At 35.4% G+C, this 15,845-nt stretch overlaps 1 protein-coding gene across 1 annotated transcript in view; it reads right to left on the reverse strand.

Moving 5' to 3' along the window:
* Nucleotides 1-1,678: 1,678 nt before the first annotated feature.
* The window catches only part of LOC112395637 (protein lin-9 homolog), a gene marked incomplete at its 3' end in the record, with an annotated part of 77,255 nt that continues 63,088 nt past the window's right edge, over nucleotides 1,679-15,845 (reverse strand). Inside the window, exons 8-12 of the mRNA XM_024738967.1 lie at nucleotides 15,357-15,490; nucleotides 13,842-13,961; nucleotides 12,888-12,989; nucleotides 9,062-9,142; nucleotides 1,679-1,835 (exon numbers count right to left, since the gene is read on the reverse strand). Coding sequence (XP_024594735.1) covers nucleotides 1,679-1,835; nucleotides 9,062-9,142; nucleotides 12,888-12,989; nucleotides 13,842-13,961; nucleotides 15,357-15,490 — 594 coding nt within the window. The remainder of the gene's footprint in view (nucleotides 1,836-9,061; nucleotides 9,143-12,887; nucleotides 12,990-13,841; nucleotides 13,962-15,356; nucleotides 15,491-15,845) is intronic.

A 15,845-nucleotide genomic window follows, 5' to 3' on the forward strand; every position in this document is an offset into this window, starting at 1 on the left:
TTATATCTTCTTCTTGGATTGATCCCTTGATCATTATGTAGTGTCCTTCCTTGTCTCTTGTAAAATTCTTTATTTTAAAGTCTATTTTATCTGATATGAGTATAGCTACTCCAGCTTTCTTTTGATTTCCATTTGCATGGAATATCTTTTTCCATCCCCTCACTTTCAGTTTGTATGTGTGCCTAGGTCTGAAGTGGGTCTCTTGTACACAGCATATATATGGGTCTTGTTTTTGTATCCATTCATCAAGCCTGTATCTTTTGGTTGAAGCATTTAATCCATTCATGTTTAAGGTAATTATACATATGTATGTTCCTATGACCATTTTCTTAATTGTTTTGGGTTTGTTTTTGTAGGTCCTTTTCTTCTCTTGTGTTTCCCACTTAGAGAAGTTCCTTTAGCATTTGTTGTAGACCTGGTTTGGTGCTGAATCCTCTTAGCTTTTGCTTGTCTGTAAAGCTTTAGATTTCTCCATCGAATCTGAATGAGATCCTTGCATGGTAGAGTAATCTTGCTTGTAGGTTCTTCCTTTTCATTACTTTAAGTATAACATGCCACTCCCTTCTGGCTTGTAGAGTTTCTGCTGAGAAAGCAGCTGTTAACCTTATGGGTGTTCCCTTGTATGTTATTTGTCATTTTTCCCTTGCTGCTTTCCATAATTTTTCTTTGTCTTTAACTTTTGCCAATTTGATTACTATGTGTCTCGGTGTGTTTCTCCTTGGGTTTATCCTGTATGGGACTCTCTGTGCTTCCTGGACTTCGGGGGCTATTTCCTTTCCCTTGTTAGGGAAGTTTTCGACTATAATCTCTTCAAGTATTTTCTCTGGTCCTTTCTCTCTCTCTTCTCCTTCTGGGACCCCTATAATGCAAATGTTGGTGCATTTAATATTGTCCCAGAGGTCTCTTAGGCTGTCTTCATTTCTTTTCATTCTTTTTTCTTTATTCTGTTCTGCAGCAGTGAATTCCACCATTCTGTCTTCCAGGTCACTTATCCGTTCTTCTGCCTCAGTTATTCTGCTGTTGATTCCTTCTAGTGTAGTTTTCATTTCAGTTATTGTATTGTTCATCTCTGTTTGTTTGTTCTTTAATTCTTCCAGGTCTTCGTTAAACATTTCTTGCATCTTCTCTATCTTTGCCTCCATTCTTTTTCTGAGGTCCTGGATCCTCTTCACTGTCATTATTCTGAATTCTTTTTCTGGAAGGTTGCCTATCTCTACTTCATTGAGTTGTTTTTCTGGGGTTTTATCTTGTTCCTTCATCTGGTACATAGCTCCCTGCCTTTTCATCTTGTCTATCTTTCTGTGAATGTGGTTTTTGTTCCACAGGCTGCAGGACTGTAGTTCTTCTTGCTTTTGCTCTCTGCCCTCTGGTGGATGAGGCTATCTAAGAGGCTTGTGCAAGCTTCCTGATGGGAGGGACTGGTGGTGGGTAGATCTGACTCCATGAATTTATCTTACAAATAGACACAAACAAATGCACAAAACTATACAGACAAGAACATTTACTGTAGCAGTATTTTAGTATAATCATGGAAATAACTTAAATATCAATTAATAGATTATTTAAATTATGGTATAATACAGAAATTTTAAGAGACTGAAATAAGTTAATATATAATGATATAATTTCATTTTTGTTAGAAAATAATTTTCAAAGCAACTCGGAAACAGACTCTGACCTGTCAGGGTGGCAATGGCCACTGAGCAGGGAGGAAGTTCTGCCTCGCACTCTGCGCAGGCTTTAGCTCCTCCAACAGCAGTCACACTTCCTATCAAGGTGACAGTGGCCAGTACACCCTCAGGAAAGATGTGGCTGTCATCCACATAAAATTCAGCCTTCAAACCAAAGACACTGGGCACATGCAGTCTACAAAGGGACACTCCCACATAAAAACACCCCTTCAAGACCACAATAGATAACTGTTTCACCGAAATTCACAGAGATAAGAGAAAGTAAAATGAAAAGGCAAAGGAATTACTCTCAATTGAAAAAGTAAGAGAAAACCCCTGAAAGAAAAATAATGAAACAGAGATAATCAGTGTATCAGACAATGAGCTAAACAATTTGGTAATATGGGAATTCCCTGGCGGTCCAGTGGTTAGGACTTGGCGTTCTCACTGCCAGGGGCCCAGGTTTGATCCCTGGTAAGGGAACTAAGATCCTGCAAGAATGGGATCTTAGTTTGCGTGGTGTGGCCAAAAAATAAAAAATTTGGTAATAAAAATGCTAACTGAATTAAGAGAAATGATCTATAAGCACAGATCATTTTAACAAGGAACTAGAAACTATAAATAAGACCCAATCAAAAATAGGTCATTCAATTCCTGAGATAAAAGCACTCTAGAAGCAATGAATAGCAGACTAAATGACAGAAGAACACATAAGTGATCTGGAAGACAGAATAATGGAAATCACCCAATCAGAACAGCAGACACAAAGACAAATGAAAATAAACAAACCAAAAAACAAACAAACAAACAAAAAAAACAAAAGCAACATGTGAGATCTTTGGGATAATATAAAATGTGCCAACATTCACATTATGGGGTTTTCAGAAGGAGAAGATAGAGAGAAACTGTATTTAAAGAAATTACGGCTGGAAATTTCCCAAATCTAAAGAAGTAAACAGATATCCAGGTACAGGAAGCACATAGGGCCCCAAACAAGGTGAACCCAAACAGACCCACACCAAAACATATCATAATTAAAATGGCAAAAGTTAAAGATAAATAGAAAATTCTAAAGGCAGCAAGAGAAAAACAGAGTCATATATAAGGGAATGTCTAAAAGCCTATCAACTGATTTCTCTGCTGAAATTCTGCAGGCCAGAAGGGAGTGGCATGATATATTCAAAGTCCTAACAGGGAAAAACCTGCAACCTAGGATACTCTACCCAGCAAGATTATAATTTATAATAGAAGGAGAGATAAAGAACTTCTCAGACAAGCAAAAACTAAAAGAATTCACCAATACTAAACCTAGCCTAAAAGAAATGTTGGAGGGTCTTCTCTAAATGGAAAAGAAGTTAACAGTCTATAGGAAAGGGGAAATCCCAATAGAAAAGGCAAATAGTAAGGATTGAAGATCACTTAAATAAGACAGTACCTAGATTAAAAAAAAAAGAAATTATAAAAGCAACTATAACTACAATAAACAGTAAAGGGATAAGCATGAATGTAAAATATGACATCAAAAAGCAACATATGAAGGGGAATTCCCTGGTGGTCCAGTGGTTAGGACTCGGTGTTCTCACTGCCATAGAACTTTTCAGAATGTGTTTGAACTTAAATGTTTATCAGTTTAAAGCAAGTAGACATAATTATAGGTCAACATATATGAACCCCATTGTAACTACAAATCAAAAACCTACAGTAGATACACAAAAACCAAAAAGAAAGGAATTCAAGCATACTAAAAAAGAAAATCATCAAACCAGTACAGGAGAAATAAAAAGAAGAAATGAATGAAGAAGAACTACAAAAACAATTGGAAAACAAGGATTAAAATGGCAATGAGTACATACTTATCAATAATTATTTTAAATGCCAATGGACTAAACTTTCCAAAAGACAGCGTGGCTAACTGGATTAAAAAAACAAAACCCTTCAATAAACTGCCTAATAAACTCACTTCAGGGTAAAAGACACATACAGACTGAAAGTGAGTGTATAAAAAATAATTTCATGCAAACAAAAATGACAAGAAAGCAGGGGTAGCAATACTCATATCAGACAAATAGACTTTCAAAGGTTATAACAAAAGGTAGCAAAGGGCATTATATAATGATAAAGGGATCAAAACAAGACAGGATATAACATTTGTGAACATACATGCACCTAATATAGGCACACCTAAATATATAAAGCAAATATTAACAGACATAAAGGGAGAAATTGACAAAAATATAATAACAGTAGGGGACTTTAACACCCCATTTACATCGATGGACAGATAATCCAGACAGAAAATCAACAGGGAAACAGTAGTCCTAATTGACACATTAGACCAGTTGGACTTAATTGATAGCTACAGGAAATAACATCCAAAAATAGCGGAATACATATACATTCTTTTCAAGGGCACATGGAACGTTCTCCAGGATAGATCACATACTAGGTCACAAAACAAGTCTCAAGAAATGTAAGAGGATAGAAATTATATCAAGCATTTGTCCCAAGCACAACTGTATGAAACTATAAATGAACTACAGAAAGAAAACCAGGAAAGAACAAACACACTGAGACTAAACAATATGCTACTCAAAAAAAAAAAAAAAAAAAAAAAAAAAAAAAAAAAAAAAGGGTCAATGATGAAATCAAAAAGGAAATTAGAAAATACCTCAGGACAAATGAAGATGAAAACACAGTTTTCCAAAATCTATGGGATGCAGCAAAAATAGTTCTAAGAGAGAAGTTCATAGTGATATAGGCCTTCCTCAAGAATAAGAAAAATCTCAAATAAACAACCTAACATACCACCTAAAAGAATTAGAAAAAGAAAAACAAAGTCCAAAGTCAGCAGAAGGAAGGAAATAAAAAAGATCAGAGAGAATAAATAAAATAGAGACCAAAAAATCAACAGAGAAGATCAATGAAACCAAGACCTGGTTATTTATAAAGACAAATGAAATTGATAAACTTTAGCCAGGCTCTCATCAAGAAGAAAAGAGGGCTTCCCTGGTGGCGCAGTGGTTGAGAGTCCGCCTGCCGATGCAGGGGACACAGGTTCGTGCCCCGGTCCGGGAGGATCCCACATGCCGCGGAGCGGCTGGGCCCGTGAGCCATGGCCGCTGAGCCTGCGCGTCCAGAGCCTGTGCTCCGCAACGGGAGAGGCCACAGCAGTGAGAGGCCCGCATACCGCAAAAAAAAAAAAAAAAAAAAAAAAAAAAAGAAGAAAAGAGAGAGGACCCAAATAAACACAGTACTACAGAGAAACAAAATGACAGAGAATACTATGAATAGTTATATGCCAACAAACTGGATAACCTAGATGACACAGACAAATTTCTAGAAAGATACAGCTTGCCAAGACTGAGTCAAGAAGAAGCAGATAATTTGAAGACTGATCACTAGGAGTGAAATTGAATCTACAATTAAAATACTCCCAGCAAACAAAAGTCCAGGACCAGACAACCAAACATGTAAAGAAGAACTTATACCTATCCTTCTCAAACTATTCCAAAAATCTGAAGAGGGGGGAACGCTCCCAAATTCATTTTATGAGGCTCCACCATTACCCTGATACCAAAATCACACAAAGACTCTACAAAAAAGGAAAATTACAGGCCAGTAACTTTGTTTAATAGAGATGCAAAAATCCTCAACAAAATATAAGCAAACCTAATCCAATGATGCATAAAATGGATCATACATCATGATCAAGTTGGATTTATCCCAGGGTCACAAGGATGGTTCAACATACGCAAATTAGCCAGTGACATACCACTTAAACAAACAAAAGATGAAAATCACATGATTATCTCAACAGACGCAGAAAATGCATTTGAGAAATTCAACATCCATTCATGATAAAAATGTTCATCAAAGTGGGTATAGAGGGAACAAATCTCAACATACATGACAAACCCACAGCCAACATAATACTCAAAAGTGAAATGCTGAAAGCTTTCCCACTAAATTCAGGAAATAGTACTGGAAGTCCTAGACACAGCAATCAAAAACAAAAAGAAATAAAAGGTACACAAATTGCAAGTGAAGAGCTAAAACTGTCATTATCTGCAGATGACATGATACTCTATAGAGAACCCTAAAGTCTAGGCCCAAAAACTATTAGAACTAATAGATGAATTCAGAAAGGCTGCAGGATACAAGACTAACATATAGAAATATGCTGCAGTTCTATATACTAATAATGAAATATCAGAAAGAGAAAGTAAAAAACGATCCTGTTTAAAACTGCACCAAAAACAAACAAACTCTAGGAATAAACTTCACCAAGGAGGTGAAAGACCTATACTCTGAAAACTATAAAACATTGAGGAAGATGATTTGAAGAAATGGAAAAATATTCCGTGCTACTGGGTTGGAAGAATTAACATTATTAAAATGTACATATTAGCCAAATCAATCTACAGATTTAATGCAATCCCTATCAAAATACCCAGGACATTTTTCACAGAACTAGAACAAATTATCCTAAAATTTATATGAAGTCACAAAAGACCCTTAATTGCCAGAGCAATCCTGAGAAAAAGGAACAAAGCTGGATGTATAACCCTCCCAGATGTCACACTATACTAAACTATAGTAAGCAGAACTGCATGGTATTGGCACAAAAATAGACACATAGATCAACGGAACAGAATACAGTCCAGAAATAAACCCAAGCACCTGCGATAAATTAATCTACGACAAAAGAGGTAAGCCTATACAATGGAGAAAAGATAGTGTCTTCAACAAGTGGTGCTAGGAAAATGGACAGCCACATGTAAAACAGTAAGAGTAGAACATTCCCTTTCACACCATATACACAAAAACAAAACAAAACAAAACAAACCCTCAAAACAGTTTAAATGTAAGCCCCAAAACCATAACACTCCTAGAAGAGAACAGAGACAGAGCACTCTTTGACAGAAATTGTAGCAATATTTTCTTAGATCAGCCTACTAAGGTGAAAGAAATAAGAGCAAAAATAAACAAATGGGGCCTAATTAAACTTAAAGATTTGCATAGCAAAAGAAACCACTGACAAAAGAAAAAGATGAACTATGGAATGGAAGACAATATTGGCAAATGATGCGGCCGACAAGGGGTTCATATCCAAAATATATGAACAGCTCATACAACTCAGTATCAAAAAAAACAAGCAAACAATTCAATCCATAAGTGGGCATAGGATCTGAATAGACATTTTCCCAAAGAAGACATTCAGATGGCTAAGAGGCACATGAAAAGATGCTCAACATCGCTAATTATTAGAGAAATGCAAATCAAAACCACAATGAGGTATCACATCACACCGGTCAGAATGGTTATCATCAAAAAGTCTACAAAAGACAAATGTTAGAGAGGATGTGGAGAAAAGGGAACCCTCATACACTATTGGTGGGCATGTAAATACTCCACAAATGGAGTTGGTCATAAAAAACAATGAAAAAAAGCCATTTGCAGAAACATGGATGGACCTAGAGAATGTTATGCTTAGTGAAATAAGTCAGACAGAGGAAGACAAATACTGTATAATATCACTTATATGTGGAATCTAAAATGCAATACAAATGAATGTGTATGCAAAACAGAAACAGACTCACAGATATAGAAAACTAGTGGTTACCAAAGGGGAGAGGAAAGCAGGAAGGGATAAATTAGGGACATGGGATTAACAGATACAAATTATCATATAAAAAGTAGATAAGCAACAAGAATACACTGTATAGCACTGGGAATTATGCCCAATATCTTGTAATAACCTATAACGGAATACAATCTGACAAAAATACTAAATCAATATGCTGTATACCTGAAACTAAGACAAAACTGTAAATCAACTGTACTTCAAAAAACAAAACATATGAAAGTATATGCATAGAAGAAGAAATCCATATGCTAAGCATAAAAACATATTTATACCATATACTAAACTAAATAGTTTTACAGCATTTCAATTTTTATAATGGTAATTATTTCTAATCATAAATAAATTATACAGCCTATCAAGCCAGTTAGATTTCTACAGAGATCCCACATACCAAGAAGTCAAACCAACATCAGAACAGGCCTTTTTAAAAAAGTACGTAACGCTAACTAGGCTAAGGCAAGTCCAGTACTTTAAGGTGTGAAACCTAGATACAGGGAAAAGTCCTAGCTAGTGATATGAAAGTTAAATAATTTGATTATGCATCAAGGTGGAAGAGATGATAAAATGATCAGAGGAAATGTAGTGGGGGAGCATTGAAAAGGCATAGAATAAAGGGTAGAAGTAGAACTGATAGAAACCAAGATAAGAATGAGAGTCCAGTAGGAAAGAAGCAAACACATAATATTTTTACATTTAGGATATATAATGGCAATATGTTACGGCTATTTTTTTTCAATCTTTGATAGCCTGTGTATCTGACAACACTAATTTTATATCATGCCTAAATGAGTTAAACTGGAACTAAGAAGCCTGTTCTGGTACCTGTACTACTAAATAGCAGCATAATCTTAGTCCAAAATCCCTTGATATCTTTGGTCTTCAGTTTTCAATTCCATAAAAATGATGGGTTCAAATTAGATAATTCAAAGTCATGTTCAGATTTTAAAAATTCCATAATCCTAAAAGGATTGTTCCTCATTCAGTTAGGTAACTACTTGTCCAGCTATTTACCCACACCTACCCTCACACCATTCCATACAAGAGATGACTAATGTTACGACAACTCCCTATTCCTGCATTCATGACAGACATTGGTAATTAGCTACAGCCCTTGGCCCCCAAGCCCAATCACTGAGCTCTCTCTTACTTTCATACATCCTTGCAACCATTTTCAATCAATTGGAGATGGTACTTGAGATAAAATCTGTTCACCATCCTATAAATCCACAAGCAAGTTATGACTTTCAATACAATTAAAAAACTTCCTTAGTATTTTCTACATTTTAAGAAACTCTGATAATTCTCTCCTATGAATAAAATTGACTCATATTTTTGTACTCATTAGATTAATAAAATAGGATATAAGCTCCATCAAGATAACCTGAAGATACCAGCCTATGTATTTCCTGATTTATTTATTCTGAATCACTTTTAATAACCTCTGCTAATATGACTTCCTTAGTCAGAGGCACCAATGCTAAGAATTCTACACTCACGCAAACTGTCAAAGAACCTTATATCCATTAATCCTATTCAATGGCATAAGGAGGCCTGGGGTAATGAACTGTATTGCATTGCTAATTTACTTAGCGTATGTTCAGTATAACAAGAGATAGAGAGAGCAAATCAGGATTTAAAATTAACATTTATCTCAAGGTTTTCTTCCACAAAATATTTTAAAATCTTTAGATATAGAAGCTGCCCACCATTTAAAAATGAGACAAAGAAAAAAAAATATCCTTACCAGTTTTTCTGCTTCTGTGTTCATTTCCCTTAATTTCTTGATATGCTCCTTTTTAATCATGAGAATTTTTGATAATCTGGTCTATAGACAATGAAGAAGAGATGTTTTGGCATAAACACAGGCACTTAAGTATATCATGTAGATGTCAAATTTCTAAGTTTTCACCAAGATATTTTAGCAGATTTTAGTGTTTCAATATAAATATAGCACAGACACTATTTTATAAGTCAGACTGGCTGAGAAGAAGATATTTTAAAATCCACTGTAACCAGGATATATCAAAACGATTAAGGAGTCAACCTGAATAAGCTTTCACTGGTCCAATATGGAACAATGTGTGGACCAATCATAATACTAACTACAGTTAACTGAAGCACAAATACATTAAAATCCATGAGTTCAGACTGATACTTAAACAAAATTAACCATTGTTGGAGAATACTAGTGACCATACTCATAAACTGGAAAACAAAGACAAAGAGTCAAGCATTTATCCTGCCTATACTATACAAACTATATGCCATTAGGTAACCAAATAATAGATTAGGGGAAGTTTTTCCTTATAGAACTATTTCAGCTACTAAACAAAGAACAAGAATAGCACCATTTTGCAATCCTAATGAATGAATTGACCTACGCAGTGATAATTGGTACCAGCCAACATTATATAAAAAAAGAGATAAAATAATATGGGTATCCTATAAGGACACAAAACCACACATGTAAGTAGTCACATAAAAACAAGTACACCAATCAAATAAAAAACCCAAATCAAATCAAACCTTTATATTCAATGAGCAATTTACATGAAATATAAAAGACAAAAGAATATGTTGGATGTTATCACAAGGATTCAGTCAGCAAAATCCAGACTGTGGGAGACTCTATGGACAAATAATCTAGTTTCTTCAACAAATAAGTTAATGGGGAAAAAGTACAGTCAACATTTAAGAGACAACTGGAGAACTGGAATGCTGACTGGATATGTGATGATATTAAGACTTTTTTGTTAACTTTTTAGATGTAATAATGATAATATAGTTATGTCTCTTAAAAAAAAAAAGGGCCCTTACCACTTAAAGATATATAATGAAATATTTACAGATAAATGATATGACGTCTGATTTCTCAAAACAGAGAATATGGGTGGGAGTATAGCTGAAACGGAACTGGCCAGGAGTTGTTGATAACTGTTATAGCTAGATAATGGGTACCTAGAGGTGCATTATACAACTGTCTGCTTTTTTCTTTTTTAATTAATTAATTAATTTTATTTATTTCTGTGTTGGGTCTTTGCTGTTACACACAGGCTTTCTCTAGCTGTGGCGAGTGGGGGCTGCTCTTCGTTGCGGTGCACAGGCTTCTCATTGAGGTGGCTTCTCTAGTTGTGGAGCACGGGCTCTAGGTGCACGGGCTTCAGTAGTTGTGGCACGTGGACTCGGTAGATGTGGCTCACGGGCTCTAGAGCACAGGCTCAGTAGTTGTGGTGCACGGGCTTAGCTGCTCTGTGGCATGTGGGATCTTCCCGGACCAGGGCTCGAGCCCGTGAACCCTGCATTGACAGGTGGATTCTTAACCACTGTGCCACCAGGGAAGTCCCCTGTCTGATTTTATCTGCATTAAATTTTTGATAATTAAAAAAAATCTAAAAACTTGACCTAAGTTGATACAGGCAGAGGGAGAACCTGGTGAGATATGTTACATACTTATTCACACAGACCCTCATTAGTATCTCCAGAGCTCTGGACTGGTGCCCTGTCCCTAGTTGTTGGGGTTTTATGGAAATTTGTGTGATTCTTCAGAGTTAGAAGCAGTAAAAGATGGGATGAAGGCAACAGTCTCTCTCCCATTTTCAGTTCTGTGTTTCTTCTTTTTTAAAAAATTAATTAATTAATTAATTAATTTTTGGCTGCCTTGGGTCTTCGTTGCTGTGCGCTGGCGTTCTCTAGTTGTGGTGAGCGGGGCTACTCATTGTTGCGGTGCGTGGGCTTCCCATTGTGGTAGCTTCTCTTTGTTGTGGAGCACAGGCTCTAGGTGCTCAGGCTTCAGTAGTTGTAGCTCACGGGCTCAGTAGTTGTGGCTCACGGGCTCTAGAGCACAGGCTCAGTAGTAGTGGTGCACGGGCTTAGCTGCTCCGCGGCATGTGGGATCTTCCCGGATCATGGCTCGAACCCGTGTCCCCTGCATTGACAGGCGGACTCTTAACCACTGCGCCACCAGGGAAGACCCTTCTTGCTTGTTTTTGATAGAAAATCATGCTGTTTCCTTTTCATTCTTTTCAAAACTGAGTCCTCTCTAAGAAGTGGATCAGTCTTTTAGATTCCTCAAAATCCCTAACCCCAGGAAAGAAAAAGTTTCCTCACTAAGAAAATTCATTGTAAACTATGAATTATAAAACTTGCAAAAAAATTATGATGTTTATTTTGTTACAAGAAAGAAAACAGTAATAGAAAAAGACAAAAACATATCTCACAGCTTAACAAGAGGAAATCTGAGTTTCATAAAACTTTACATATTACAAAAGACAAGTACATAAAAGGACTTTTATTTTTATCTGCTAGATAGCTTAAAATATGAAAGCAGTGTTTTAACTAGGCTTTTACACGTAGATTTTGAAGTTAAAATTAAGCACTGCAATCAAACATCTAAGCATCAATAAAAACATCAGGGCTTCCCTGGTGGCGCAGTGGTTGAGAGTCCACCTGCCAGCAGCCCCTCTCTCCCACTCCCTGACCCCCTGTTCTTCCCCCATCTCCCCCTACACACACCTGCCCATATATGACATATTAGCTCTGTTTTTACTTCCACTATTTAAAAGAAAGAATTTCTTTAAAACAGAAGTGTCCTATGTGTGAAAATGATAAGCCTTGGCTCTTGTCATATTTTTAACTTTTCATATAAAAGTATCTTATCTACCTTTGGAAGTTAAAAGGTGTAATTCTGTATTCCAAGGATAATTAACAACATACAACTAAGGAATAAAAAATGCTATACACATACACACAAATGACGAGACTTTTCCTCAAAATAACATTAATTGTAAAAGGTAACACTGAATATTTTAATGGATTACGTTATAAACGTTTTTATTTATAAAGACTCTATCCCAAGCCAAGTAGTTTTTCTTTTCAAACAAAAAGAAAAGAAACAAATCAAACATTATTAGACTATGATTCAAACTAAATAAAAGAAAATAAAAAGAAAATAAAACATTAAATTACTGATAAAAAAACAAACTAAATAATTTATTTAATCTTATTTTCAAAACAAACAGCGCATTACATTCTTAAGAGTCAGGCTATTCAAGAAAACTGTTCTATATAATAATTCTATACTTGTTTCGATTTAGCCTTAGATTTCTTTGTGCCTAATCAATAAGTACTTAGCAAATGAATAGCTATTCCTAGTCTCAGAAAAGAAATAAAGTTCCTCCTAACCAGAGAGCTGGCCAACACATCACAATTGCTGAGGTCACTGATAATGGCAGAATGCACTGAGGTTACTAAATAAAAACCTTTATACTTATACAATTTATGAACAGTTAACCATTCAGTTTCACAGAGCATATACTAGGTTAGAGTCCTTAACACAGAAAAATAATAAGAACCAAACCCAAGAAAAGCCCAACAAAAGTAGATCTGTAAGTCTTTTTTTGCTGTTATAACTTATTTTCAAGCTTGTTGGAAAATAACAGAGTTCTTAAAACTAACACAATGATTTTTAAAAGTATAAAAATATTTGGTCCTAGAAAAATTTTCAACTTTAATAACACAAAAGTCATTGAGTTTTTTAAACAAATAACCGAAATATTCAGAGCAATTCTTACCACTTGGATAAGGAACTCTACTGGAAAACCACCTAACGTTTCTGTGTCAGAGCCAGAAATTTTACTTCTCCAAGGTGATTGTCCTAATAAGGGGTCATTATCCTGTGGGAATAAAAGGGAATTATTTAACCATTGACTTTCCAAAAGGATGTATCTATTTTTTTAACTAATTAATTAATTTATTTATTTTTGGCTGTGTTGGGTCTTCGTTGCTGTGTGCAGGCTCTCTCTAGTTGCGGCGAGCGGGGGTTGCTGTTCGTTGTGGTGTGCAGGCTTCTCATTGTGGTGGCTTCCCTTGCCGCGGAGCACAGGCCCTAGGTGCGCGGGCTTCAGTAGTTGTGGCACGCGCGCTCAGTAGCTGTGGCTCACCAGCTCTAGAGCGCAGGCTCAGTAGTTGTGGTGCACGGGCTTAGGTGCTCCGTGGCGTGTGGGATCTTCCCAGACCAGGGAATGAACCTGCGTCCCCTGCATTGGCAGGTGGATTCTTAACCACTGTGCCACCAGGGAGGTCCCAGAAGTATCTTATTTTTTAAAAAATTTATTTTATTGAAGTATAGTTGATTTACAATGTTGTGCTAATTTCTGCTGTACAGCAAAGTGATTCAGTTATGCATATATATACTTTTTTTTCATATTCTTTTCCATTACGGTTTATCACAGGATATTGAATATAGTTCTCCGTGCTATACAGTAGGAAGGAAGTATCTTATTCTTAAATAAAGAACAAATTCTATTATAATTACTACTCTATTAAAAATCCTACAAAAAGGAAAATATTTCGAGTTGAAGCAACTATTTTATTTACTTTATTAACTTTTTATTTAATATCTGATAACTCAAAATAATGTGGGCACCTCCTGAAGTTATTGTAATAGATGTGTATTTCATAAGAACATAGTTTACATTCATAATTATCATTTAAACTACTGGTGACATCTAAAAAATATTACTTACTGTAATTGGTGACTGGAGAGGAGGAGTATAATGTAACCGTGGTGGAGTCATAAAAAATCGAGAAGGTCGCTGTTTTTGTCCAAAGGCAGCAATAGGCATCGTCTCATGAGGCTCATTACTCTTTGGGAAAAGAAAATAGTCCCCAAAACTTGAAGAACTTTACCAATCATTTTAGCTTTATAACAGTTCGATTTTATCATAAAATATATTAACCTACAAAGATCAAAGGGCTAGAACTTAAGTCAGAGTATGGATACTACTCTGTTACTAAGAGGTTGAATTCATAAAACAGAAGAAAGTGATCTACTGAAAGAAAGGAAAGCGATCTATGGCCACCCTTGGTTGTCTCTGTGTTAAAGACTATCTGAATATTACCCACTGTAATTAAAGGCAATTCTTATCTGGCCAGGGAAAAATGTTTGGCTGATCTCATCAAGGAAATTACATTAATGAAACAGAAAAGTAATTTTTCTTTTTTGAAATGGGAGTTTTAAAGATTTCCTCCTTTAATGAAAAAAACTAAGATTGGTATACCTTGCTCTATATTTAGTCCAAATTTCCTTTCTCTCCTACTCCTCTCTAAAAGCACATTTGATAAGGAAACCCTTACAATAAGCAGAGAGTCACGGTTTTTTAAAAAGTATAGATCAGAAAAAAAAGATTCTTCTATTTTTGCACTAAGGAGATAAAGTAATTTTGATTTTTAATTGTAAGTTCACAACCCTTAAAAATCAAGTTTATAACAAAGAAATGGAAAAGGGGGAGGTTAAATGTGAACAATTTAATTTCCATAATGCTTAGAGGCAAACAGTTTTGTTATAAAAAGTTCATTACTCATTAAAAAGAAACTATTAGAGTTATATTTATCCTTTATATTTTAACTTATTAGAAAGGTATATAATTTCCATGACATTGCTAAATCAAGCATGATCATGAAATAATGGTCCAGTAGTTTAATGGACTATATCAGAAGTTCAAAAGATGTGGATTCCAGTCTCAATAGGGCAAGAATCCAGCTTGAAAGCCTTGAATAAATTACCTAACGTACTTATGTCTCAATTTCATCATGCAAAAAGTGGGGGTAATTAACAACCACCCTGCATACTCTGAGGATAAAATAGGAACATATAAAAATATATATTTTAGGGGCTTCCCTGGTGGCGCAGTGGTTGAGAGTCCGCCTGCCACAAGATGTTAACATACTTTTAAAGTCATTTTGCAAGAGGACTATACCAACAGCTGAAATGAAAGTGTTGTGTAGCTTATTCCCTAAGATTAGTTAGTCAAGAGTGATCAGTTGTGTCACACTAAATTAGGCAGACAGATGCTAGCTTCTGGAAAATGTGGAAGACTTTAGTTCTGCTCCAGGAGTCTAGTAAGCAGGGCTGGAAACCCCTAAAGATCTCTTCCTCTGTGACGTGAAATTTTGATTCTATCATAAATACAACCCCTAAGAAAACTCTACAACACATATTTAATAGGCATAAAACATGTGTATTATGAAACAATACTTACAAGAACTTCATAGTCAGGGATAGTATGAGTTCCAAGCCCTGCTCTATCAAAAGTTACTCTATAAGTAGCATTAAGAGTATCCACAGCATCTATCTGTCCAGTGAACAGACCATCATGAACACCACGTAATCGTGCTGAAAAAAGAAACAAAAAGGCATTATGATATTTAGGAGATACAAAACACTGTTACATACAAAACTGCTCCAAGCATGTAATTCAAAGTGGAGAAAGTATAGTACTGTTGTCTATTAAAGTTTCAAAAAAAGCATGTACTTTATTTTAGGCTTAAAGGAACAACAAAAAAAATTTTTGAAACAGAAAACAAAACTATAAATGGTGATCCCTAATTTGATATATGAATGAAATCATATATCTACCAAACTAAGGGGAAAATACTTTAACATCATATCATTGCTTTAAACCTCGAATTGCAAAAAAAAAAAAAAAAAAAAAAAAAAAAAAAAAAATTTTGCTTTTTACACATAAAAA

This window comes from Neophocaena asiaeorientalis, unplaced genomic scaffold (genome assembly GCF_003031525.2).
Source record: "Neophocaena asiaeorientalis asiaeorientalis breed wild unplaced genomic scaffold, Neophocaena_asiaeorientalis_V1.1 scaffold347, whole genome shotgun sequence".
Taxonomy (NCBI): Eukaryota; Metazoa; Chordata; class Mammalia; order Artiodactyla; family Phocoenidae; genus Neophocaena; species Neophocaena asiaeorientalis.